Source organism: Phyllostomus hastatus, unplaced genomic scaffold (genome assembly GCF_019186645.2).
Source record: "Phyllostomus hastatus isolate PE091 unplaced genomic scaffold, TTU_PhHast_1.1 phas_scaffold_182, whole genome shotgun sequence".
Lineage (NCBI taxonomy): Eukaryota > Metazoa > Chordata > Mammalia > Chiroptera > Phyllostomidae > Phyllostomus > Phyllostomus hastatus.
This window is the reverse complement of record NW_025334013.1, coordinates 9804425-9831578: the sequence shown is the minus strand read 5'-3', so window position 1 is coordinate 9831578 and position 27154 is coordinate 9804425. Positions and strand designations below refer to the sequence as shown.

General features: G+C 57.7%; 1 protein-coding gene across 2 annotated transcripts in view; it reads right to left on the bottom strand.

Moving 5' to 3' along the window:
* Positions 1-6087: 6087 nt before the first annotated feature.
* Positions 6088-27154, bottom strand: part of LOC123831987 (protein-arginine deiminase type-3) — a 61098-nt gene continuing 40031 nt past the window's right edge. Inside the window, exons 2-16 of one of the 2 annotated variants that reach the window (XM_045859378.1) lie at positions 26023-26203; positions 23720-23792; positions 20597-20658; positions 19498-19615; positions 19096-19221; positions 17583-17761; positions 17267-17370; positions 17063-17174; positions 15244-15351; positions 13916-14067; positions 12615-12759; positions 12401-12503; positions 10463-10542; positions 8988-9113; positions 6088-7266 (exon numbers count right to left, since the gene is read on the bottom strand). In XM_045859378.1, coding sequence (XP_045715334.1) covers positions 7033-7266; positions 8988-9113; positions 10463-10542; positions 12401-12503; positions 12615-12759; positions 13916-14067; positions 15244-15351; positions 17063-17174; positions 17267-17370; positions 17583-17761; positions 19096-19221; positions 19498-19615; positions 20597-20658; positions 23720-23792; positions 26023-26203 — 1903 coding nt within the window. In that variant the 3' untranslated portion in view covers positions 6088-7032. The remainder of the gene's footprint in view (positions 7267-8987; positions 9114-10462; positions 10543-12400; positions 12504-12614; positions 12760-13915; positions 14068-15243; positions 15352-17062; positions 17175-17266; positions 17371-17582; positions 17762-19095; positions 19222-19497; positions 19616-20596; positions 20659-23719; positions 23793-26022; positions 26204-27154) is intronic. The other variant, XM_045859377.1, reaches the window with a different exon arrangement.

Genomic DNA, 27154 nt, shown 5'->3' with positions numbered 1-27154 from the left:
TGACCCTCATGGTCATATGTGAGTACGTTTGCCCTTCACCCCCACCTACATTTCCTGTTGTTTTTTTTCCTGCTTTGGTGTTTTACTTCCCTCTATTTTTAAATCACCAGCTTGCTGACTATGTCCTTCTTATAAGTGGCCTCAAATCCCTTGAGGATTGCATCAGTGGAGTAAAAAAAAAATAAGTAAACATAATGACGGCGCTGTCTAGGACCTTCCTGGGTAGCGTTACTCACCTGAGAGCGCATTTCTGAATGATGCCCGGCCCCGCCCTTCGCAGGTCCCTGCTCGCCAGAGCCCTGGGAACTGCCCGGGGCAGCTGTAATTTCTGCCAGTGAGATGTTTCAGATTAATGTAATTAACACGGAGATGCAGTTTCTCAGGATGCGGAGACTCATTTAAAGACCCAAGAAGCCTTCAAAGAACCAACTGTGGGACTGACTTTAATGTTGGCCTCCACCTCTTCAAAGGCGGAGTTGCTTCAGAGAGAGGCCCAGCGGTGGTTCCTTGTCATCCGCTGGTTCGTGGCAGACACACCTGTCGAGTGCCCACCGTGGCCATGCTCACTGTGGGTGTCCCCCGTGTGCCCTCATTTCTAGGAATTCCAAAGGTGACTCCTGCCCCCGGCATCCTACCAGCACCTGTCTCTGATCCTTGCCACCATCGCGAGAAAGTGCGGGAAACCAGGAGACCAGGGTCTGGTGCCCAGCATGGGGGTGATGACGGGGGAGGACTAGGGCGCCCAGCCCCTCTCCTGCCCTGGGCCAGGTGCCAGTTTGCCCACTGCTTGTCGGAGCGCACCGTGGTGGACGAACGGGAGACACCACGGCCCTCCTCCCAGTGGGCGGAAAGTGCTCGGACCTGCTGAGTTCCTCAAGGCTTTGCTGTAGCCAGACTTCCTGCGTGTTCATAAAAAGTTCGTAAGAAACCTCAGCTTAAAGGTGTTTATAGCCAGGAAAAGACACGTAAAAGACTCTTTGGGCGGCAGCACAAAACATTGAGGCTTCCGAGCCCAGCGCACCTGTCTCGGAGCTTCCGGGGGCAAGTCAGTTCAAGTCGCACCCTCCCCCGTCCTGGGGTGCAGTTTACGGGCACTGGGCATGGTGCCAAGCCCCTACCCGGCGATCTCCTACTCAGCTCCCAACACCGCCCCGAGACAGGTACTGTTAGTGTCCCCAGCTCACCAATGAGGAAAGGCACATAACCTTCAGGAAGGTTAAGTAACCTCCCCAAAGTCGCACAGCAGCCAAGCGGCCAAGCCAGGAAGCTCACGCTGGCCGCCTGGCTCCAGGGCCGGTGCTCTGACCTGTGCCGCAGCCATGGCCGCTGAACCCCTGGGTGCACAGGACGTGCTCAGCAAACAGCTGATGAAATGAATGCAGGGGCGCCTGGGGGTTGTGCTGTCCCGTCTGCAGAGCTGTTACTACGCATGAGCAACAGGCGGGTGCAGGTGGGCGGAGAACCTCCACTGACCACTGACCTCTGCGTGGGCACATCAGTGAGCTGCTTCATTGCCCCAAACAGGGAAGGGGGAAGGGAGAGACAGACACTCGCCCACACGCCTTTGTCGGCCACCAGGGCCTTGAAGAGGGCCTTGTCTGCTCTCACTGAGGAGGCTCTTGGCTCACTAAACTCTCTCCAGGAAACTCTGCTCACCGTGGCTCCCTGGCGGACAGGGAGCCCTGGCCCCGCAGCCGGAGGGGGCCTGGGAACGGGACGAGGGGCAGACAGGGGGGAACCTGCGGGGGTTGGGCCCGGCGCTGGGGGGCCACAGCTGTGAGGAGAAGGCAGACTCTCCATCCCCGAGGGTGGGACAACGTGAAACGGATAGAAATGGAAGCAAGGGAGGGAGGTGGGTCTGGAGGGGGCGGAGGGGAGGGGTGGGGAGAACATACAGACAGCTGTAACTGAACAACAATAAAATAATTTAAATAAATTAAAAAAGCAGCAATTTTCAAAAAAAGAAATGCAACTGAAGGCTGGGACCTGGGATGCCTCCTCCGTGAAAGAGCTTTCTTTTCATGGCCTTCTGTCTTTCTGCTCTGGTCCGAGGTGGCTAGCGTCAGCGAAGAATTCCTTTGTCTATCATGGAGTCTCAACCTCAGGAGGCCACTGCCCTGCAGAGGACCCCATTTCCCAGAGTGCCTTGCACCCACGTGGCCACTGGGTTCTCACGGTTGCTGATTCTGGGTGGAGGGGGGCTGGTTACCGTGGAGGGGGAGGGGCAGGGGTCCTACAAGGACAATGCGGCTTGGGTCCCCGATGCTGTATCCCTACGGCGTGTCAGAGTCACCAGGCAGTTATATTCAGACAGAGTCTCCAAGGGCGGGGTCCTCACCCTGCTAGGTTTTTAAAGCCTCCCTGGTGACCTTAACACACAGACAGGTCGAGAACCACTAGAGTGGCTGGGTAAGAACCCGGGCTATGGCAGTCCCTGTCTAAGCTCACACCTGTCTCCCCACTTTACTTGGTGATGCAGGCACGTTTGTTCTGCTTGCCTCGGTCTCCTCCTCTGTGCAGTGGGGACTACTGGCTAGCCTGTCCTGCAGAGCCAGTGACAGGGTGTGTGCCCAGGGTCCAGCACGGGCCCAGCATGTGCCTGGCACACGGCTCACACTCACCCTCGTCACGCTGCAGGGGATGTGGGACCACACGGACTTCGTAGGAAGTGACGGTTTTCACTGACTCTGCGCAGTCACCCACAGTTCCTCTCCCGCCTGCTTCCCCGGAGCCCCAGGTGCCCCCCTGCCTGACACTCCCGCCCTCCGGGGCTGCCGGCCGAGGTGCCGGAGACTACAGCGTTGGGGGCCTCCCACCAAGGCCCTGCAGTGACCGATGCCTCATTCGGAACGCAGGGTGAGTCGGGCGGGCCCGGTGCCACCCGGAGCTGGAAATCCCCACGGGAAAGACAGGCCCGAGCCTCCTCCGGGGTCCGCCCTTGAAGCCGAGACCAGCAGGACTCGATCTGAGAGTTGCTGGGACAGTCTCCCCTCCCCCTCCTCCCAAGTCCAACCTCTTCGTCGCACAGGGTCCTTGGTCCCCTGTTAGAATGCAGAAATTAGGAATTTATCTAAAGAGCGGTGGTGGCTAGAGGAGGGTCTGGGGGATGTCACATAACAAGAGTCATCGATTATTGAGCACTTACTGTGTGCCAGTCACTGCTGCTAATAATGACACAACCCCACACAAGCTCCGTGAGGCAGGCACAACTATGGCGTCCGCTTTGCAGAGGAGAGAACCGAGGTTCAGAGAAGCCAAGTGCACAGCTAAGCTCCAGTTCTGCGCTGCATCGTCTGACTCCGGCTCACGGCCTTTGCACTGTGCCGTGCCGCTTTGCCCAGAGACTGCGGTGTGCGGGCACAGCGCCTGGCTGTGGTTTAGCCAGGGGCATCCACCCCGCAGCCCAACACAAAGCCGTTAATTTACTTAAAACCTTTTTGTTGCTCATCAGTTTTCGTTACTGTTCGTGCGTTCAGTGTGTGGCCCAAGACAACTCTTCTTCCAGTGTGGCCCAGAGACGCCAGAAGGTTGGACACCCGACCCAGTCTGCCCACCCCAGGTCTTCCTCGCATTCTGCCTGAGCTGCAAGCACCCTCCCATCCCCTGGCCTTTGCACGGCAGTCCCCGATGCCCGGAACCGTGTTCCCTGCTTGCCCATGGCTCGGTGTCATCCACAGTCTCAGCCCAGGCGTCCCCTCTCTGAGAGGTGCAGGTTGTCACCCTGCTGAAGCAGGTCCCCACCCCCTCTGTTCCCTGCTCCTTACTTTCTCCACTCCATGACACTTGCATAACTGCTAGTTATTTGTTTCTTCACTGGCTACCTCCCTCGATGTAGACCTCTGAGGTCAGAGGTGTGCTTTGCAGCCGATACACACTCGTTGAGTATTTTTTGAATGAACAGAGGAGGAATAAATAGGGGGCGTGGAACAAGCATAACTGGCCCAGCCCCGCAGCTGTCAGGCTCTCTTAGGACCCTGATCCTGACCTTCCCAGGGTCAAGGCTGACCTCGGTGTTGCAGCAACGCTAGTGTGTTAGCGGGGAGAGGGAGCTCCCCCGCAAGAGCCCAGGCCTCATCCTGGTTTCTTGGGGGCAGTTCCAAGGCCGAGAACCAGGCAGCCCAGCATGCGCAGTCACCTGGGAAGCCAGTGGCCAGGAGAGGTGACCTTTGTCCTCAGGCTTGATGAAGCAGCCCCCAGTGCTTTTAGGGGTCACCAGTCTGTACCCACAGGGTCCCAGGTGTCAGCCCAGCATTGCTGAGGGTCCAGGACTGAGCACCAGCCCTGGAGGGAGGGCCCATGGATGGCATCTTTCTCCTGTTGACCCCACGACACTTGTCAGGTAGCCAGGCTGGATTTCAGACGGGGCATGCGTGGCCCAGGTCACGGAGGCCAGAAAGCCCAGTCGGGGCCTAGCTGCCTGAGGCTGGCATAATAATGGCCCTCCAAAGGTGAGCACGACCTAACCCCCAGAACCTGCAAATATGCGACTGTATGTGGCCGGAGGAGTTAAGACTGTGGAAGGAACGGAGGTTGTGAATCAGCTGACCCAAGACGGTGGAGTCTCCTGGCTCGTCCAGGTGGGCCCAATGTGACCAAGGGTCCTTATCAGTGGAAGAGGAGGCAGAAGGGTCCGAGACATTTTTAAGGTGACACACACTGCTGGCTTTGAAGAAGGAGGAAGGAAGGGGCGCAGGCCAAGGAAGGCAGGCAGCCTCTGGGCGCTGGAGAAGTCAAGGACACGCAGTCTCCTCTGAAGGCTCCAGAGGGGACCCCACCCTCCTGATACTAGGTCCACTTCAGACTTCTGACCTCCTCCCAAACTGTACAGGAATAAACTGTCTTGTTTTGAGCCATTGAGCTGGTGGTTATTGGTTACAGCAGCCCGAGCAAGCAAATCCACTGACCAAATCCACAGTGGGGGACAGACGAAGGCCAGCTTCAGTGGCCCAAACGAGGACTGATTTTGCTTCCCCTCTGCATCGAGCTCAGGCTCCTGGGGCTGCTCAGTTACCTCGCCCACACCAGCCTAGAGCACGGGAGGCCCACTGGGGAAGAGAGAAGCGTCCAGGGCCTTCTGCCAGATCCCCCCAGAGCCCTGTGGCCAGCCCGAGGGCACCTGGGGGTGAGAGAAGCCAGCGTGGAAGCTCAGCCCTGTTCTCCCAGTTTTAAGTACTCGCTCTCTAGAAAGTCGCACTCCCCACCTCGAACCCTTTCATTGTCTTTTTTTTATTATTCCCTTGATTGGGGTGACATTGGTTAACCAAACCCTTTCAAAAACTGCATTTTCTCAACATCCTCATTTGTTTCAACTTCCTCTGGAGGTGGCCTTCTTCTGCTAAAATCTGGCCGTGGTGGGGCATTGGGAGTCCACTCCAGAGAACCTAAGCAAATGGCACTGAGGAGGGAGCATTGGAGACACTGTAGCTCTCTGCTAACCACCCGCAGCAGCCCAGTGCCAGGGCCAGCCGGGGTGTGCTGCTGTTTCGCACGTCTGGTGACAATGGGAGGGTTGGCAGGTGATGGGCAGAGGGAGTGATTTCCCGGGGCCTCATCGCAAGCCGCCCTGGCCTCCCATGGGGCTCCCGAGGCCTCCCCCGCAGGCAGGAAGGGGACGCCGTTAAGGGCTCGCAGCAGGACGCCCCACACTCCACACGCTCCAGCTTCCCGCATTGCCACACTCACAACGCAACCTTCCGGCCGCGGCCCAGCCCCTCGCCCTGTCACACTCGCTTGGGCCTGGCTGCCTGGCATCTGACCACGAACTTGCGTGTGTGCCTCCCTGCCAGCCCTAACTCATCCTGTGGCCAAGACAGAGTAACCTGGCAGCCCTACCAAAACCTGGGCTTATTGTCCCCAGATCCTTCAGCGGCCGGGCAAGTAAAGGCCTCAGTGTCGAGAAGCTCTCTGTTCTGACCATCGTGTTCTAATCCTGAAAAAGGGCCTGAGTCAGACGCAAACCATTTGTGCTTCTGTAGGTTTATTAGCCAGTGATGAGAGAACACAGCTGGACCTGCACAGAACACGTGTGTAACTGACGCACATCTGGAGCACGCCACCGCCGCCACCCCCCCCCCCACCGCCGGCACACGGAACAGTTCATTCCCAGAGCTGTCCCGCTGTGACCAGCCTCGGTGGGTTTGGCCCCTGCAGGTCCCTTCTGTGGCACAGCAGGACTGCTTCCTGCCAGGGGTGTCCCCTCCAGCAGAGGGAGGCCCCACGGCCACCCAAGCACCCTATGCGTTTTGAGGATGTTTTCACTCCTGTACCCACAGCCTTCCCTGTCTCCAGGAATTCCCCAGATACTTTCATCTCCAAGACATTCCAGGAGGCACAAAGCCAGATTTCTGAAGGTCAGATGACGGGGAATGTTTAAGGCTAAGGGACAACCACCATTTCTTCCACATGCACCCAGAAGCACCTCCTACGTGAAGGCTCACACTGGGCATTGGGCAGGGCAGGTAGAGCTCTGGTTAGGAGCTTGGCAGTTGGAGTGACAGTCCCACCTCAAGGTCAGTGGACCCTAACTCCTTCCCCGTGGGTGGGGAGATGGGCAGAGTCTCTCCTGTGCGGAGGGATTTGACTTTGGGCTGTTCCCCTGCAGACATAGAGGCGATCAGACCAAAGCAGGACCATGGGTCCTTCCTCCCTTAGGACACCCAGGCCGAAAGGATGGATGAGGTGCGGGGATGTTTCTAGATCCCGGTGAATTTGGCTGCAAAGGGAGGGTTTGGGGGTGGGAGTGTCTGGAGGAGCCCCCACGGGTCATGTTGATCTGCAGGAGAGGCCACAAGAAATGAGGCCCTCCTTCACGGAAGGCCAAGCGGAATCGAGCCCGAGGAGCAGATGGGTTGCAGATGAGGCAGGAACACTTCCAGGAAACAGGCTTCGGAGAGGGACGAGTCACCCTTGGCATTCCACCTGGGCACTTGGGGTCTCCTGACACTTATTATTTAGGGGCCTGTCTCAGTCTCCATCACCTGGGGGCCGATGTCCCACCCCAGGGGGAGAGGATGCTGGGGGGGGGGGACAGGCTCAGGGCACCATGTGCCACCACTTGAAGGAGAAGGGCTGCCTGCGCACGTTGGTCCCGCAGTGCACCTCGCCGTGCAGCATGTGGTACGGGGTGAAGTCGTCGATGAAGGTGCAGTGGAGGCCCAGCGGCTCCAGCAGCGCCCGCACCTTCTCCTCCAGGCAGCAGCGGCCGTGGATGATGGGCCCGAAGGGCTTGGGGATGCCCAGGTGCTTGCCCAGCACCAGCATGTTCACCTGCGAAGGGGAGGTCCCAGGTCAGGGGTGGCACTTCATCCTCAGCTCCCACCCCAACCCCCTCACCCCACCTGGTAGGACGCGAGTTTATCTTTAACTCGGCCTCGAAAATAGCTACTCGCCCTTCCACGCGGCGGGAGAGGGACCTGGGCTGGTAAGAACTCCAGCCAGCTGTGCCTTCCCAGGAGCACCCACAGAGCTCACGATGGCAACTGAGTTCTCCGGTGACTGCTCTCCTGATTGGTGGATTGTGGTGGACGCCACATCTGGGCCACAGAATCCCAACCCTTTAGCCTACGGACCAGGGTAGACACCCGAGCCGAGCCAGACCAATCAGATCCTCTCGCTCGAATTTCTGGAGCTGACGGGGCAGGAGAGTCAAGTCAGTCTCCGCGTCTGTATCTATGGTGCCTGGCCATGTTCATGTCCATCGTCAGGGACAGAGAAGCAAAGGAAGCCAGGCTGGAGGAGGCGGGAGCAAGGAGGAAGGAGGGAGGAGGGGGAGGAGTAATGTAAACAGACGCAGTGTTAAGAGACGGCTCCAGGCCCCCCTGAAGCCCCCACTCCAGCCATCCCTGGGCTCCGCTTTCGTGGTGTCCTTATATTAAATCTCCCTCTCTGGCTGCCGCTAGCTCGGGAGCCCTCTGTCTTCTGCAAACACAGGAATCTGAACCCACACACGAGCTTCTGGGGGCCCACAGGTAATTGCAAGGCCTCCTCAAACGTGCAGGAAGGAAGGGGGGTGAGGAGAGACTTTGCAGGTGGGGAAATCAGGAGGGCGGAAAAAGTCAGAGAGGGAAGGAAAAAGAGGGTGGGGGAGTGAAGCAACGGTGGTGTGGACGCAAGGGTCTGGTGATGGGTGAGCCGAGTTCCTCCGGAGGATGGGTGGGGGCTGGGGATGGAGGTGGGAGGGGGTGGGGGCAGGGAGGGACGGGGGTGCGGGGGAGGGAAGCTGGGTGCTCTCCAGCGGTGCTATCCAAAGTGTGGCCCTCAGCTAGCAGCGTCTGTGTCGCTTGGGTCCTGGTTAGAAAGGTGGCAGTGTCTCCGGCCCCGCCTCAGACCCGCTGAATCAGACCTGCTTGCATCCAGGTGTTCCAGGTGCAAGCTCCGAGTCTGAGTCCTCGGGGCTCAAGCAAAGGCCACTCCTTCCATGAAGCGTTCTTGGATTGTCTGCCCTCTGATTTGCCACGTGACTTTATTTACACGAAACAGATCACGGGGACAGGTCCTCAGAGAAGGGGCATGTCCCCCTCTCTGGATTAGATCAGAGGCTGCTTGAGAGCAGGGAGCCCCCTGCATCGTCTCTGTATCCCCCGCAGGGCACCCTAACATATGGGGGATGGGCGAATGGCTGTGACCCAGGAGGACGGGAGCAGGATGGACGTCTCCACTCCCAGCTGACACTGTGGGCTTTACACACACAGTCTCATGCAACGATCTGTTCACTCCGCACACGTCAAGGGGCTCCCTGGGAGAGGGGTGGGGCCCTTTCCTGGTGGTCCTTGAGCGAGGGGCTTGGCCAGCAAGCATCTGTAGGGACCACGATGATCGGCCAACTGGAAGCCCTTCTGCGGGCCACCGTGGAACCCCTGTTCCTCTCTGCCACACCCACCGGCCCCCACAATCCCAGTCATGGCAGCCAGCACACGTCCGGCTCCTCTGGAGAGCGGAGGCTTGAAGCCTGTTTTGAGGGAACCTTACGTCCCAAGTGGTGGCCTCACCAAGTCAGGGAAGAAGGCCACCGCCTTCTTCTTCTCGGCCTTGAAGAGCTGGGGGATGTCCACGATGTCCCGCTCCGTCAGGCCCAGCTCCCGCTTCAGCACCTCCCGGTTCCAGTCGATGCAGCTCTGCGGGGAGCGGGGGAGGTGGCATTGGGAACCCTCGCCTGTGTGTATGGGGGGCCTCACGGGGTCACGTCTGGGTAAGGAGGCGTGGGCTGCCCAGCTCTCTGCACCAGCCTTTCCTTTGTGCCCCTTCATCAAGATGTACCTGTCCCGTGTGCTGGTCCTCATGGTCCTATCCCACCAGCGGGGCTCAGAAGGACGGGGCCCAGAGTGCCGCGTCCTCGGCCGTCCCCCCTTCTCTGCGCCCTTCCCCCCTGAGGGAACCTCCTTCAGTCTCACACTTTGAACACCACCTGGACTCTGACGGCTCCCCGGTTTCTACCTCCCAGACCGCCTGCCTTCTCCTTCACTCGGGGCCGGCGCTCCCGTCTCCTCCAGCCCCCTCCCCCCTCCCCGAGGTCCCTGACCAAATCCTTGCACATCTGACCCCATCTCGGCATTCGTGTCTGTAGGATCCCAGAGATCCCGTCTGCCTTTCTGGCCACACTGCACACCATCGCCACTCTGCGTCCCAGGAGGCTGACCCTTGAGAACCAGGTGTCCCATGCCACTGGCTTCTGGTGGGGTCCAGCCAATGGGGACGCAGGCAGGAGGTGGGGGCTGGGAGGAGAGTGTGGGGAGGTATTGGTTCCCCCCACTCCCTCCTTGCCAGGTCAGTGTGGGCTGGCTGTGACGGTCACAGCTCCTGCTTCACACCCCTCTTTCCATAGTGACCTCTCCGGCTTCCAGCCACGGCTCTGGTCCCTAATTCCTCCAGGCCTAGGGGCGGGGACAGCTCCCCTCTTTCCAGCCTGGGGACACTGAACAGACCTTGTTGATTTCCCCAAATGCTGCCTGTGTCTCTGTAAATATTCCCTCGATTAGGCTTAGACAACTGAGGGGCCATGCATTTGCTGCTGGGACCTGCTGTCTGCCCTTGCCCCCGTGATGTGATGATACAGTTTCAACAGAGCAGCAGAGAGATCCTTTCAAAGCCTAAGTCAGATAAGGTCCCTCCTCTGCTCCCCCTGCTCAGTAACCTCCAGTGTCACTCAGAGCCATAGCCGACGTCCCAGGAATGCCCTCCAAGGCCTCGTGTGACCCTATGAACCTCCTGGCTTATCCTCATACACTCTGAGCCCCATTGTTCCACTCAGGGCCACCCTCTGTGCTGTTCCCGCTGCCTGCAATGCGTGTCCTCCTCACAGGCACATGGCTTACCCACTCATTTTTCCTGGGTCAGAGGAGGGTCTCAGAGCCCCACTGTCTGGGCCTGTTCCAGCCTGAGCTTTTGGGAACCGTGAGCCCTGGACGTCTGTCCCCATCCCTGTCCCCGGCCCTGCCCACCTCTACTCACAGCCCGTGCCCTGTACCTGCACAAACTTATTGTAGCTGATGAGGCTTTCATCAGAGAGGACCTGGTTGATGGAGATGGTGTTGACCTGCACACTCCCTGCAGAGGGGAGAGAGAGACCCAAGGGAGGGGCTGGCACGGGCCCCTCTGTGGAACAGTCCCGGCGGCGAGGGCCTCCTGCTCTGGGGAACAGCCAGGCAGGGGCCAAGTTCACAGATCCTGGTCCTGCTGAGTCAGCAGCTCCCTGGCCTTTCTGGGCGCTGGTAGGCCCGACCCAGCAGAGCTCAGCTTGGCCTCCGTGCAAGCCCGGGTGTGTGAGGAGGGAGGGGGCAGAGGACCACGGCGCTATGGGCATCAGGCAGGTATTTGAGTTCATTGGAAGGGGTAATGCCTTTCCATGGGAACTGACAAGCCCCTCCCCCAGGGCAATCGGTGATGAGTCCTCTTCTTCTGTGTACTGAGGGTGGAGCTGGGTCACCACCTGCCCACTGGGGCCAGCCATGGTGGACACTACTGGCTCTGCCCCTCCACGAGGTGAAGCATGGGGTGTGTGGAGGCCTAGGGTGTCCGTGGAGACGGGGCTGGACAGGGAAGGGGAGGTTAGAGCCAACACCATCCTCACCGCTGCCGTCTGCCCAGCTCCCACCACGCCGGATGGGAGCTCCCCCTGAGATCGGAGCTCCACATTTAGTGCCTCACTCAGCCCCCACTGCAGCCCCACAGCACATGCGCTATAATCCCCTCACGAATCTGGAAACTGAGTCTCAGAGACGTAAAAGTCTTGCCCAGGGTCTTACAGCCAGGAAACTGGAAGGGGCTTATGATCAAACGCAAGCCCAGGGTTCGCAAAGGGCCTCAAGCCTTGATCACGGGAAAGGAAATGGTTTCCTGGACCCATCTGCCAGCCGGGCATCCCCTCCACCCACTCGGGCAATCCCTTCCACCCCAGCTGGAGTCGGATGGCTGGGGTTCAGACCCAGCTCTGCTGCATCCTTGCCTCTGGGCCAGGGACCGACTCCCAGGCATTCTTGGGTGTCAAGGGAAGGTGACAGGGATACCCCCCCAGGCCTTCATGAGGTCAAATGGGACAACTGGGGTGCAGCACAGGCCTGTGGCTGGGCACAAAGTAGGTTGTTATTTAGTGATGCTAGGCTTCCCTGGTCACAGCCGTGGCCATCGCCAGGGCAGCATGGTGGCTGCCTGTGGCCTGACAGCCGTGAGCACCCCCCCCCCCCCCCACCGCCACTCTCCTCCCCAGCTGGGCACTTGGGAAAACTGTTCGGTCTCTTCCCGGGCCTCATTCACCGCAAACCGGGTGCTGCAGGGCAGGATGGTGATGGCTTCCTGCCTGGTGCGTAGCATTTGGGGAGGAGGGTTTTTAAGGTTTAATCTGGGCTCAGAGGAGGCTGGTCATGGTCCCTCTGGGGGCATCGGGGTGGGAGAGATCTGTGTTCCTCACACTTCCCATCTGGGGTCCCGGGGCTGTGCCGGGAGGGGGTGGGGACTCAGTCCCGGGAGGCAGCGGGAGACAGGACTGTTCACGGAAACACCCATGAACTCAGGGTCCAAGCCCCCAATAGACGGTCCATTGACCAATCAGATTTCTCTCACAAAGCACAGACTATTGTGAGTTTCAAGACAGTGACAGCTGGGCATGAAACCTCAGGCCAGGGGCCCTTCTGAGCAGAGAGCCCTGTGGGACTACGCTGGTCCCAGGCATGAAGCTGGCCACACTCTGGCCTGCCGCCCTTCATCCACCACGGTGCTCTCTGCCAGCTCTGCCCCAGCCGCGGCCCACGGGGGCTGGTGGAGCAAGGCAAGTGGTCACAAGAGTGAAGGCTCCTGATTTTGGGGGAGCAGCCCCGCTTTACAATTTGCCATCCCTCTCTCAAGGCACCATGCATTTTGCTTTAGGTGAGGGGGGTGGAGAGCTGTGATGGGGGACACCGGTACCCACCAACCAGCCCTTCGAACAGGAGGGCCCTGCCATGGCCCCACTTCCGCTTTTCCTGGAAGAGCTTGAAGCAGGCGCCAGGGCTGGCTAGGAGCATCCGGAAGCCCTGCGTGGAGAGAGCAGATCGGCTGAGCTCCCTGGACTCGGCACAGCTCCCGGGAGCTCATCCCCTGCCTGACCCGGCCGCCAGGAACGGCCCTGTCTCCCAAGTCCCTACCTTCCTATCGGAGGCAGGGACGAAGCTCAGGAACTCATCCACGTGGCCCACGGCCAACCAGTCCACGAAGAGCTCCACAGGGGGCTGCACCCTCTGCGCGTAGAGGAAGTCCCGCACCACCTGGGTGACCCTGCGGCCGCTTGACCTGGGGCCCAAAGAGTTGAAAAAATTTGCTCAACTAAACAAAGAAACAAAAAGGGTGTGCAGTAACGGAAAGACAAGAGTTTAAGATTTCTGCATGGCCTTTGTAAGCAGGAAAGATTATATATGTTTTGTCATCCAGGCAAGTCCTCAGATCTCCTCTTCACGTTCTCCAGGAGACCGATTTCACCCCTGAATGCCACCCCCACGGCGGGTGGCCCTTCCTCGAGTTTATCTTATGTTTCTTTTGCTGCAGCTTCACCCTCCTGCACACGAGTGGGGAGAGAGGTGGACGAGATCACCCCTGAGGGGCCTCAAAGCCCCAGCATTTTATGGTAGTGAATTCCAATCCCATTTTTCTTTGCCTTCTAGAAAAGGATATAGTGGCCTTACCCAAACTTCCTCTTTCTGTGGGATCAGTTAGTACCCTCCAAGCCTCCTGAGTCCCCCGCCATTTGATCCCAAGTCTGTTCTAACTGCTTTGCTGAGTCTGGTTAGCTCTGTGTGTTGGCCTATCATACAGCAAACAACCGTTACCATACAATTCCTTTTCTTCCCCATCAGCACCCTGTGGTTACATGTTGAATAAGACATAAGCTGTTACTGTGTGTGTGTGTGTGTGTGTGTGTGTGTATGTGTGTGTTTGTTGCTGCCATCTCACTTCTCGCATCCTCTACCTCCCTTCTCCTGCTCTCAGGAAAAGATCTGATAGTAGTCATTTACATCATAGTATAAACAAGCTCTGACTTAAACGCAGTTTCTCCCAGGACTATTGAGACTGAAAGCTTTTTCTTCTGTAAGTGTTCATTGGTAGCAACATCTACTTATTTTCTGAATCCGAAGACCTAAGTCTAGTTATAACTTTGCCTTTCGTGTTATCTTTCCGTGTCGCTCACCCTCTCGGGGCCCACATGTAAAACACAAGGGTGGAATGACGCCTTGGGTCCCTGCTCACTCTGGCCTTCTCAGACTCCCAATTTAAGTGGACGGTGTCTGGTGAAGAGCCCGCCGCCCTCCCTACCCACCGCGTCTAGGACTACAATTTCATCACTCTTCCTTTCCGGCTCTCCTTGAGGAGTGCAATAGCGCCGGCCCCTCAGCCTCCGTCACCCCTGCCCCAGCCTCCATCCCAGCACCATCTCTCCCGGCTCCTCTCTCACCCAGGCAGGTTGCCCCCAATGAGGATCCTCCCCAGGGGGTACTCCTTCCCGTTGGCCACCACGGGGGGGCTGACCTCCAGGTTCCCGAAGGAGTCCAGGCCACACACAGAGCTGCCTTGTGGTTCCCGGGTCACGTAGCCGAAATCTGGACCCTGGCAGGGGAAACTGAGTCAGGCTGGCTGGGGTGAGGGCAGACAGCTCACCACGAAGAGCTTACGGCAACTTTGCGGGTTCTGAATTCCTTAAAGATGCGGTGGGAGTGCTGCCCATTCTTCAGATGCAAACACCGAGTCAAAGGTGGGATCAATATTTCACGTGTATGCGAGGGCCAACGTTGGGAAATACACAGGCCCACTGGCCCTGCTGCCATGTTAGAGCATGTTCTCCTCCACAGTCACAGCAAGGCAGCAGAGAGGGTGCTGGCTGCCCCTGAGCCCCCCATTAGACACAGAGCCTGAGGCCATGGCCACCCCCTTTCTCTCTGCACAGGCCTTCTGCCAAGTCCAGCCCAAGGACAGTCATCTGGCTGCTCTAGAGTGGCCTGTCCCTGGGAACCAAGAGGCTGGTGGCGGCTTTCTGAGCCTCGGTCTTTCAACCCTGGAAGAGCAGAGGACTTCCCGGGGCCACGTCTTAGAAGGACCTTCAGAGGAGAGAGCCGCTACCCGCTGCGTGATCCGGTGGCGGGGGGGGGGGGCGCTCCCGTTCTCTAGGCACCAATGGAATCTCCCCTCCTTCCTCAGTGGCAGGGGGGCCCTGGTCAGTCACCGCTGTCTGCACAGTTATCCTTGTCACCAGTATTACTAGCGTGCCCCTCTGTGCAGGCAAGGGCAGCCTCACAGACATGTGTGGGGCCGGGGCTGTGATGACATTTTTACTGATGAGGAAACGGAGGTTCAGAGAGGGAGAGTGACTCATGCAAGGCCACACATCCTGTGAGTGACAGAGCCGAGCTGTTCTGACTCCACAACCTGTGTTCTGAACAGCTGGGCCGTCCTGCCCGCCCTGTCCAGGGCTGCCAGATTTAGCAGATAAAAATAGAGGATGCCCCGTGTTAAACTTGAATTCCAGATATATAATATATTCTATTATTTCTTTTACAACAAACATATTTTAGTATAAGCATGTCCCATGCAATGTCTGGGACATACTTACACCCAAACAATACTCACCGCTTATCTGAGATTTAACCTGTGTCTAACCTGGCAACTCTATGCCTGTCCTTAGAGATCTTGGTTCCCAGGGCTGCCCCCGGTTCTCCACGCCCTGGTGTGGCCCTCCAGCTAACGTCCCCCCACCCTCAGCGCTGGGCTGCACCCTGGACCACTCACCAGGATCCGTTTGTAAGGGAAGTCCTGCAGCTCCCCATTCCTGGGGGAGTCAAAGACCACCGGGAAGGTCTTGTGCGGCGCCTGAATGTAGCCCAGCTCCATCTCGTCCTGCGAATAACAGAGACACTGGCTGTGGACCGTCGACAACTTCCCACACCTGCTGGACACTGAGCACTTTGGGGGAGACCACTCCCAGGTGGCCTCTGCCTTCAGGGAACACGGTCCTTGGGAGTGAAGAGGGCCGGGGCCGTGACGTCTGCTGGCTGAGGAGGTGCTGGAGGCTCAGAGAGGGGTGCACTTGCGTAGAGTCGCACAGCAAGACAGGCTGGGAATGAACAAGAACCTGGACATGACCCCGGGGGTGTCGCCATGCTGGGTCAGGGCAGAGCGGACACAGAGAAGGACTCGGTGTGGCCTGAGTTGGACAAGCAAGCCTCTGGGCACCAGCCAGAGCCTCTGGCCTCCACGTGTGGCCGTGCAGGGTTGACGGTTGGATAGGGCTGAGGGGACCCCAGGAGGGACCGATCTGCCTCCTTCTCAGACCCATACACGTGCCCGGGGCCAATCCTGAGCCCTCTGGCCCTGGTGGCAAAGGCGGCCCTGCCCGGATGAATGACATACCCAATGAGAAGCTCACTATTACGTGCCCTGCCCTGGGCTCTTTATGGATGTTACCTCCGTTCATCCTCATGACACACCTGTGTGGAGGCACGACTACACCCATGTTACACACGAGGAAAGCGAGGAGCAGAGAGGTCCAGTTATTTGTCCAAAGGTGCACAGCTAGTCAGCAGCACGGCCAGAACCCAAATCCAACTGGGCTCACCTGGGGTCCTGCCCTTCACGCGCTGGGTGAGCCTCCAGCCATAACACGCCCTTAGCTCAGCATTCCAGGTCTGCCGCCTCCATTCTTACCCCTCGCAGAACCGGGGCCCCGGCCAGAGTGAGCACCTTCCTCACGCCTCCCCCCTCTGGGCTTCTGCACGTGCTGCTCCTCTGCCAGGACCCCCGTCCGCCGAGTCCCAGCATGGCCCTTACCAGCTCCCCGGGCCTTTGCAGCCCTGGGAGCTCCTCAGGGGGGCGATGACGGGGAGTTGTCAAGAGGACGGAATGACACTACGGCAAGGACGCACGGCGTGCCGTAAGTGCTCGTTGAACGGCAGAAATCATTACGCACCCCCTTGCCAGATCTGGTCCAGCTCAGATGGACAAGAGCCCATCACAGAGCCCCCCAGACACAGGTCGCGCCACCTTTCTCCAACCCTGGCTGGCACTTGGCTGGCACCGCTGCTACATCTTAGATCGCAAGAGCTGGGACTTATGCTGCAATAGGTCACCACATCGGGGCTTCTCGGCCTCGGCACCACGGACTTCTGGGGCCAGATCATTCTTTTTTCCCAGGGGCCAAGTGCCAGTAGCATCGCCACCCTCGTGTGACAATCAGAATGTCCGAGACTGCTGGACATCCCTCGGGGACAACACCGCCCCCTGTGGAGAACTAGCGGTCCAGGTTGCTAAGGGCAGGAAGTGTGTGCGCACCCCAGCGCTTAGCCAGATCCCGGGGGGGGGGGGGGGGGGGAATGGGTGTTGCATCCAGTGTCAGTGTGTTCCTGGGTGTCCAGAAAATTCTGGAGAGAGGGGCAAGCTCTAGGACTAGAGTTAGAAAAAGCAGTGTCCTGGGGTGGGAGATCACAGTGCCCAGGTCCTCCTGGAGGTTCCTCAGTGGCCCCCCTGCCCCACCTGGCTGGGACAGGCCAGCCTGCCCTCCCAGGACGGTGTCCTGGTGTTCTGGCTGGGCACCGCCCGGTGGCCGTGGTACCTGGATCCAGCGGTCATTTCGGTTCTCGGCCTGTGGGCAGACGGTCAGCTTGCAGCCGGCCGCCCTGGCCAGCTCTGCCACTGCGTCCACGAAACGCGTGTTGTTCCTCACACTGCAGACAAGCCCAGGGGGAGTGGCTCAGGGCAGAGCCAGGCCAGAGGGGCCGCCGGGGCCAGAAGGACCCCCAGGGTTCCCCGGACTCACCGGCACACGTACACCTCCAGCGGCGGCAGGGTGCTGGGCGTCATAATCCAGGGCGCCACGCGGAACACGACAGTGTCAGTGAAGATCGGGGACTCGGAGAAGCCCTGCAGGGGGAGAGCAGAGGGGACAGAGCCCGGGCCTTGGGTCCAGAGGCCCCAGGATCCGGGGGCCGGTGAGCCCAGGCGGGCCACTTTGCCTCAGTCTCCAGAGAGGGGACCGGGGAGGCGGTGAGCGGTCTGTGGTTTTCCACACCAGCAGGCCCGTCTCTCCCGGGAAGAGAGCCTCCTGTCGCCTGCTCCGCCCAGCCACCCCCTACCTCGTTGGAGCCGTCCAGCAGGGTGACGTGGAAGGAAACGAGCCCCGGGAAGCCGGCGTCGGGGAAGCAGAGGCCCTCCACGAAGAAGCGCTCCTCGTCCCCCTGGAAGCGGGGCACCACGTAGGACACCTTGTTCTGGCCCAGCACGTGCCTGTAGGACTCGCACGAGTCCTCGGGACCTGGGAGGGGATGGCAGTGGCAGCTGTGGCTCCCCGGAGGGCCTGAGGAACGTGAGAGCGGGAGATCCGTGCAACCTCGCCAGGAATAGGGCCAGGTGACTCCGTCTCACCTCCCACGGGCAGAGGAGAGAAAGCTGCTCACCACGCAGTGCTGGCAAGTTGGGGGTGGGGGCAGGTTGGCCGCATCCAACAAAGCAACATGCACCCCTACCAGCAATGCCACTTCTAGGTGAGGGTCTTCACTAGTTGTTTCCTTGTCCATTGAACAAATGTTTACTGAGCACCTACTAGGTACCTGTGAGTCACGGCTCTGCACTCGGATACAGCCCTGAGCAAGGTCCCTGGCCTTGGGAACCTATATGTAAAATCCAAACCCTGTAAATGACTGTATGTCTCAGGGGACCAGATGGGTTACAGCACCTCCATGCTTTGGAATACTATGCAGCTGGGAAAAAGAGTGGAGCAGAGCCAAATAAATACACAGAAAGAGGTGTTGAATGTAAAGTTCAATGAAAGAAAGAGTTTGGTGTTGAAAAAGGATACAATAAATATTGAATTAAAAAGAAATAGTTTGGGAGGCAGAATACGTACACACCACACACACACACACAGACACACGCAGGCACACACAGGCACACAGAGGCACACAGAGGCACATATGATGAATCTAGAAACAAGTCGGTTGGAACACATACCAAATCCTTCACAGTGAACTTGTTTTAAGAGTCAGGTTTAGGGTTAGGGATTGGGGACTGTTATTTTTTACCCTGTATGCTGATACCTTGTCTGGTCTTTTTTTAAGAAGCGAGCATCTTATTACTTGCATACATTTGCATTTTTAAAAGGTCCTGTATACCCTTGCTCAGACTTGTGGTAGATGGCACTGTGGCTACGTGAGGCGGTGGTGGTTGTATTTTATTTTTCAGGAGATGCACGCTGCTGAGTTCTGCGAGGACAGCACCGTGGAGCCTGGGGCTGGCTTAGAAACACGTCGGGAAGCAGAGAGGAACGGGCGGGGCGAGAGCCGTGACGACTGCTAACTGTCGAGTCGGAGTGGGTGGCCTCGGGGGGCGGGCTGTTACACTGTTCTCCACTTTCGTGTATGTTTGAAATGTGGGGGAGCAACATTTCCTAAATGTGCTTAAAATACATTTAAAAAATTCATTCGTCCCATAAAATAACCCGGGCCCCGGCTGTGCCGGAGACACCAGCTGAGCAGCTCCGGAGGCCCTGGGCCAGCCTGGGAGCCAGGGCAGAGCCTGTGCAGAGCCCGCCCACTGGCCCGAGGCAGGGAAACGGGGGCCCCTGGCATCGGGGGATGGCTGTGAACTCACCGCAGGCGTGGAAGACCTGTGCCCGCTTAGCGTCATGGCTGGAGGTGTGCAGGACAAGTCTGTGGTCGTCGAAGAGGGCAGCAGGGCCCTGGGTCCGCAGGACTAGGACGGACATGTCTTCCAGGTCTGTGGAGCCAGACAGAGAATTTGGGGGAAAGGGCCTGGCACACAGTAGGTGCTCAACTAATGTCAGCACCCTCTGCTCCCCTGGAGGGAAAGGAAGGTGAGAGAACGCTGCCAGCCTGAGGCAGGATTTGAGGACAGACAAGGTGTGTCCCGGAGCTGAGACTCTGGCCCCCAGCTCCGGCTTCAGAGCTGTTCCCGGGGGGCTGGAGTTCCTGGCAGCTAACTGAGCAATGACCCTGGACACCCAGGGACATGGGCTGCCCTGGCCCCCCTCACCTTGCAGGCAGCGTACGTGCTGGTCACTGTTGTCCTGGTCATCACAGTTCACATCGTCCCTGTCACAGTTCACCAGCAGGATGGCTCCGTACCCCTCAGGCCCCCAGACCCACTGGCGCTGTCGGTGACAAAGCAGAGCTGCGCTGGCCGCTCAGACCAGACCTGTGCCTCCCTCCGCAGCTCCCCGCCCCCTCACTGACCCCTGACCCTTCCCTTCCCATTCACCCCACCCCATGAGGGCTGGTCCACTCTCACGGGAGCACCTCCAGCTCAAGAAACCCCAGTGGCTCCCTCCTGCGCACATCACCAAGTCCAACTAACAGCCGTCTTTCGTGGCTGTCCGTGATGTGTCTCCAGCCAATGTCCCCTCTCCCAACAGGCCACTTCCTGATTCTAAGTCCCTCCCTCCCTCCCGGCCTCGGCTCCTGCTCTTCCCATCACCCGGCATGCCCTCCCTTTTACACCCCTTGGAGCCCAGCTCAAGGGGGCCGTCTTCCAGAAAATCTTCCTCGCTGCCCCAGCCCACCCTGACCGTCTCCTCTGAACTCCTACTGCACGAATTGCCGCCACACTTCAGCCCAAAGTTCTTCAACAGTTTCATACTTGGTAGGTTTCCCTCTTTACCTTGACTATGGCCCACTGGCCAATCCGGTTCTCAACCGGTTTTTGTAAGTTGAGTTTTACTAGAATACAGTGGTATTCATTTATTTACGTAATGACTATAGTTTTTTCACACCTCAGTGGAGAATTGAGTAGTTGCAACAGAGACTGTATGGCTTGCGAAGCCTGAAATATTTACTATGTTGTTTTTACAGAAGAAGTTTGCCAAGCCCCAACCTAGACTGAAAGTCCAGAAGGACTCTTCCCCACAAGCGAGGCCTAGGCTGGAGCTGGGCACATGCGTGCTTTAGAATTCTTGCTGATGCCGTTGTTCCTGGTAAAGAAGATCCCCAGACGTGCCTGGCTCCCGCTGGGTTCCACTGACCGCGGCATCCACTGGGAGGCAGAGGGGCGCTACAGCAGCCTCTCCTGTATTAACCCAGCTTAGAGCAGCTCCGAACCCCACAGCCCTATCTGGGCCCGGGCTGAGATGCCCTACCTTGTCCACAAAGCTCCTGTTCTGCCTGCCCTCACAGTTCAGGTCGCAATCCAGAGCGATGTCTGCAAGGGGAGGGCAGAGGGTGAGTCACCACAGGGTGTTCCCAGGAAGTCAGCACAAGCCTATGACCTTACCTTTTACCTTCACCCTCAGGGCCCACCCGGGGCCAGGGAAATAGAAGTCATTTCCAAGAAGACCCTGCCCAGCGGTAGGGGCATCTGGAGCCTCTCTCCATGACCTCAGGAAAGAAAGAGGCCTTGAAGAGGAGGCAGGTCAGAGCAAAGGCCCGGATTAAATGCTGCCTCCTCCAGGAAGCCTTCCCTGATCACTCCCTCTTCTGCATCCCTATAGCGCTCACTGTCGGGGCACGCCCTGCACTGAGCTCAGGCTGCCCTAGACATTCTTGGTCTGTGTGAAATGAAGCCGCCTCATCTCCGTGGGGTGGGAGAGGGAGCCTGGGCTTCGGTGTCAGACAGACGTGGATGTGAACCTGAGCTCCGTCATCTACCGCCTGCGCCCTGTCTGAGCCTCACCCTCACCTCAGAATCTGAAAATCCCAGCCTCCACCCCACCTTCTTAACGTGCCGTCCTAGACCTGGAGGAGATTTGGTAACACGAATGGAGGAGCATTCCAGCGAGAGAGGTAGGGGGAGGGAGGAGGAGGAAGAATTTGAAATAATTTTTAAACGTGGGAAAAGATACCCAGCCACCATGCCACCAGTGAGGGCATCTCACAGAAAGCATGTGGGCAAGAGAAATCCAACCGGAAGGGGCGAGTACAGTATGATTCCACGCACAGGACATCCAAAGAAAGGTGGACTTCGACTGTATCACTTGGGTGTGCACATTCGGGCAATAAAACCATGAAGAAAGGCAAGAGAACACTTATCACAAGCTAGTGCTTGCCTCTAGAGGCAGGGGCCAGGGACCAGAGAGCGTGTATATAGCTGGGGGGGACTTTGGGGTGCTGGTCCTGTTCCATTTCTTGACCTGGGCGAGGGCTGTTCAAGTGTTTGCTCTGTAACTATTTGCTAACGTGTATGTGTAGAAAATAGAGCTTTATGCACTTTTCTGCGTATGTATTTCCCAGTGAACAAGGGTGTGTGTGTGCGTTCGGGGAGGGGGAGGCAGGGAGATACCGGGCCTCAGTGCTAATCAAAGGAAAGCGCATTAAAGCAACAATGAGATACAACCCCTCTGATCGGCAAAACGGGAGAAGGTTAATAGTGCACAGAGCTGGCAAGGCACTCCTGGGTGCTGTGGCCGGTGGTGTCATCTTTTGGGAGTGCGATTTGGCAATATCTGTCAAAACTCACAATGTGCGTTTCCTGTGAGTCAGCAGTTCTGCTTCTAAAAATGCCTCCTGCCATCGCCCTCCGCGTGTTTGCGCCAGTGCGAACACCCACCCACGATGCAAGGGGCTCCCCGGTTCCACGCCCTGGGCAACGCTAAGTTGAGCATCTTTTCATCTGGGTTCTGACCACTGGGGCTTTCTCTCCCGTGAATTGCTTGTCCATAATTTTTGCCGATTTCTAGTTATTTGCTTTTTTTCCCTTATTGATTGAAGTTTTCCGTAGTCTCTATGCTCCGAGTAAACCATATGCACTACAAATTTCTTCTCCCAGTCCAGAGTCGGAATTTTTTTTATCATCCTCCGTTGTCAAAGAAGTTCTAAATATTCATTCAGCCTAACTTATCAACCTTTCCCCCAGGATCTGTGCTATTGGTTTGCCTTGTTAAAGACAACCTTGACCTTGAGTTTACAGATACTCTCTTCGAAAAGCTTTAAAATTTTGCTTTCACCCTAAGATTTTTAACTCACGTGAAGCTTATTTTTGAGTGTGGCACTAAACATGGTTCCAAGCTTACTGATTCTCACGTGAGCACCACGTGAGCAGGGGTCTACCTCCGGCTCCCCATTGGTTCCATTTGGTCTGTACTTAATCCTGCACCTGCCTCACACGGCCTCAGGTACTGCAACCCGGGGAAAGTCTCTGGCACCACGAATCCCTCCATCTTGTTCTTGCTTAAAATTGTTCCGGCTCTTCTTGCCCTTGGCTCTTCCGTATGAGATTTAGGATCTGCTCAATAAAGTTCCATTCAGAAAGCCATTTAGATGGAATGACATTCTATTTCGATGGGCACGTCATTGCGTTTAGACTGATACTGTCCCACAGCTGCTGTGTGTTTTGTTTGTTTCCGTCTTTCTTTCTCTTTGTGTTTCGGTTTGGGTCACGTGCCCTGTCTTTAAGGTCACCAATTATTTCTCCACTGTGTCACGTCTACCTGTGGCCCCGTCAAAAGCATGTTTCATCTGTTACCGTGACATGATTTTTATTTCTAGCGTTCCTGTTTGAATCCTTCTGATAGTTTTCATCTCTCTGCTAAAATTCCCCATCTGTTCACGCATGTCACCCACCTTTGTCTCTACGGCCTTTAATACATTAATCACGATTACTTTACATTTCCCGTCTGAGAGTTCCAACATCTGCATCATCCCACATGGAATTTGTCTATCAATTTATGGGTCATTGGCAAAAGAATTTAGTCTGGAAAAAGCAAGGTCTAGTTCCAGGTCTGCAGGCGTCCACTTGCTCATGAAAGGGGGGGACAGACGGGTCTGCGTGTGCCTGCCTGTGGAAGCAAGCGTGTCGCTAGCAGGTGCGGGGCCTGGGGCACTGGGGTCTCGGGCTGGAGGGAGGGAGGGCGGCTTTTCAGTTTGCAGTGGACTCATGAACACCTTGAAGGTGAGGGGCGCTGGCCTTGCACATTAACGCCGGTCGGCCCCCACAGACTCGGATTCCCAGCTGTGGAGCTGACCTTTGAACAACTTTGAACAACACAAGTTCGAACCGCATGGGTCTGTTGAACTGCGTGGATCGATGGAAAACCACCCGTGTGTAAGTGGTCCCGTGCAGTTCAGACCCCTGTTGTTTAAGGGCCCACTAGATACTCTTTTGTACTGTTGAAATTTTTAAAATGTGCGTTTCTTACTTTAAGTTAGAAAATAAAACTGATGGACTTTGGTAAAAAGATCCCCGCTCAGTGTCATTCCCGACTGCTCCCCATCCTGCCCTGGGCCGAGGCCCCTTGGCCACACCCTCAGCATGACCCCCAACTTACCGACACAGGTGAGGTAGAGCACCGTGTGCGCCAGCGGCAGGGGCTGGCGGCTGGAGTAGTAGGAGATCTGAACCTGCGGGGAGATGGGCCAGGGTCGCGTCTAAAGCCAGGAGCCTCCACTCCCGAAAGGGGAGGAGGTTTCGGGAACTGCTGTGCGCCAGACTTGAGTTTACCAGCTCGGCTCTCCCTCCAGCCTTCTCTCTGCCATTTATTTCTCCATGCCTCGGTGGGCCCTTCTGTGAAATGGGACTGTCATTGGGACACAGAGGGAGGCCATGGAGGCCCGGGCTCCCCGCTGCTGATGAGTACCACGTGATTTTTGGCAGGCCCCGGCCCCAGGGATGTGTCTCAGGCCCACTGTTTGTAACGTGTGGAGTTCCAACTGGGCAGGGTTTAGGGACCCTCTCCAAGCTGATGTTCTTATTTCTGGGACTCAGGCAGGCCTGGACTTGAACCCAGCACCTCTGGGTTCTGTGACCTTCACCTTTTTCCCAGCCCCCTCAGTTTCCTCACCTGCAAAATGGGGACCATACAGATTCCTACCTCCAAGAGCGATAGTGCAGCTTAGAAACAGCGCATGTAAAAGACGCATCTCGTAGAGAGTGCCTAAGAAACATCCACTACTGTCACTGGTGGGCAGGTAGCATTGTGTAAGAACTCAGACTCTGGATGCAACACGGGTAAACATCCTGGGAAAAGTTACTATCTGCTCTGGGCCTCAGTTTCCTCAGCTGCAGAGTGGGGGATAATAACAGCTCCCGGCCCGCAGGGCTGATGACAGGCTGTGAGGAGTGAGGGAGGAACGCAGGTGACAGGCTGGGCAGGGTGCCCGGCCCTCGGCTAGCACCCCGTACCTGCCGAAGGTAGGGCTGAAGATGGTGAGGGCGACAAAGCCACTGGAGGCCCAGCCCTCCGCTGGGACATTCCCTCGTGATGTGGGTCCCTCAGCTGTCTGGCTCCGATGGCCTCGTCTCAACCAGAGGGTTTGGGATCTCACACAGGCCACTCACCCCTCGGTCCTGGGAGCCCCCGAACCCTGTGGTTACTGACCCCCAGGTGTCAGGCTCCAGCAACAACACTGGCCACAGACATACACTTGCCTGGATCCTGGCCAAAGGCGGGGGGTGGGGGGCAGGGGGAGGGAGTGCACTCTGACCCTCCTCCATCCCTGAGGTCCTTGGAGCCCAGGAAGTCAGGGAGCAGAGCTGTCCACATGGCCCCCAGCTCAGCAGGGCACCTCACCGGCTGCCAGTCCTCTTGTCCTGCCCAGGGGACTCCGTCCGGACCATCACCAACCCTGCTGCTCACCTGACCGTGTGGTTTCAGGTGAGCCATGCCCCTTCTCGGTCCCAGTCTCCTTGTCTGCAGAACGTTTGCCCTGAGTCCTGCCCAGCTGCCTCCCATAGCCCAGTGCAGAGGCTCAGTTCCCGTGCACGGGTGGGAGCCAGGGTGGCCGTGATGGGCGGAGCCTGCCGCAGCTCTCGGCCAGTCCCCATTGAGTGCTAACTCTCCTCCTGACTAGCCCTGCGGCCCCAGCACAGTTACTCTGGACCCTGGTAGGCCCATCACTGACATAGGGCTCAGACCCTACCTCCCAGGGCTGTTGTGAGGGCTGCATGGGTCATCCATGCCTGGGCTCACAGTCAGCGCTCTTAAAGGGCCAGTGTTCCAAAACACTGTTCCTGACATGGGGTGTAAACCCATCCCTCCCACACGCCAAATCCTGGTTCCATCAGCCATTTAAGGTGGCATCACGTGTGCCAAGCTCAAGCCCCTTCCCCCATGCCCCCATATCTCCCACTTTATAATGTCTCTCGCCCGGGGACCAGAATGTTGACTACAGCTGGGGCTTGTTAAACTCGCTCTCGTTAGCTGAGTGAGCAGAGAGAGGAGAGCAAGGGAAGTCATTACACCTCTGAGAAGGGAATGGGGACAGGAAGGGACTGGGTTAGAGGAAGGAGAGGCAGCTTGGGGAAATGTCACCTTGGGGAAGGGGGTCTCCCCAGAAAGCAGCATCCCCTTTCTGTGCCCAGTCCCTGCTTTCTCTGCTCCATTCAGAGTGGCAGAGATAACCTAGTCAATCCTCCGCCGACAGGTGGGGAGACGGACGCCCTACTTGCCACGGGACACAAACTTCGTGTTTTTAAGCTGCACCGCTGGCTGGCTCCAGGGCCGGCTGGCTCCAGGGCCGGGCACTTACCCACCATGCTGCCCTGCACTCTGGGGAGAGAGAGGGCGCTGGGCCCTTGAGAAGCCACGTCCCTGCCCCCCCGCTGTGAGCCCAGACCAGAGGACCCACTCACATGGCTGTCGTTGAGGTCATTGCTGGGAGAGTTCATGACCACGATGATCTCTGACCCTGTGTCACAGCGCCACCGCCTGGTGTCCGCACGCTCCCGGCCCCTCTCCGGGCTCGGAGAGATGTAGATGTCCACGCCAGGGGTCCCGTGGGCCTCGAACATCTCTGAGCCCTCCGGTATGGACCTGGGAAGAACAGGGAATCATGGGAAGTGCTAGAGGGGGCAGCCCTGGTTCAGGTGCTTGAGCTTTGGCTTAAACCTTTGCTTCCTCCAGGAAGCCTTCCCTGACCACCCAGGCCTCTCAGATCCTCAGAGTAAGCTCCTGGGAATCAATCCTGGACCCCACACAAATGTATACACAGTCTTGCCTTGCAAGGCTCTATGTTCCTTCGCATTTCCCTTGTGAGTTTCCCGGGCATTGACTGTACGGTTCAGAAGTCTGTGTTGTCACCTGGGCCTGGGACGGAGCCTCCCTGGCTCCAGCTCGTCTGGGAGTTCCGGTTGAAACCAGTCTGTTCATCTTCTTATTGTCTGAGGGGGGCCTGCCATGCACGTGGGCACTGCCAGGTTGAGGCAGATATACCCACTGTTTTCCCCGGAGCCTTCAATCCCACTCGGAGCCGAGGGCAGCCAGATGGGGCTGGGGGCCAAGGAGTCGGGGGTCATGTAGGGAGGGGCACCGGGAGCCAAAGGGGCCGGCAGGCTTCCTGGAGGAAGCAGCACACACACGCACTGAAGGCTAAGGGTAGCCACCACTTACTGGGTGTACTACGCGCCTGCCCTGTTTGAGTGTCTTCGTGTGTATTACGTCACGTAATCCTCTCAGTAACCTAGGAAGTAGGTGCTGTTATTGTCCCCATTTTACAGACGGGGATACTGAGGGTAAGTCATTTGTCCAAGGTCATGGAACTAGTGATAGAACTGGGACCCAAACGCAGGCCTTCTGGTTCCTGAGTCCACATTGTTACCACGTCCCCAAGGGTGACAACGACACACTAATGCTAACCCCCGAGGCCCTGCCCCTACACACCTGGGCTGGCCGAGCCTTCCCGAACCTCAGCTCAGCTGATCCTCAGCACGGCCCCAGCAGGAGGGGACTGTGACTCCCCTTCACACGTGGGGAAACTGAGGCTCG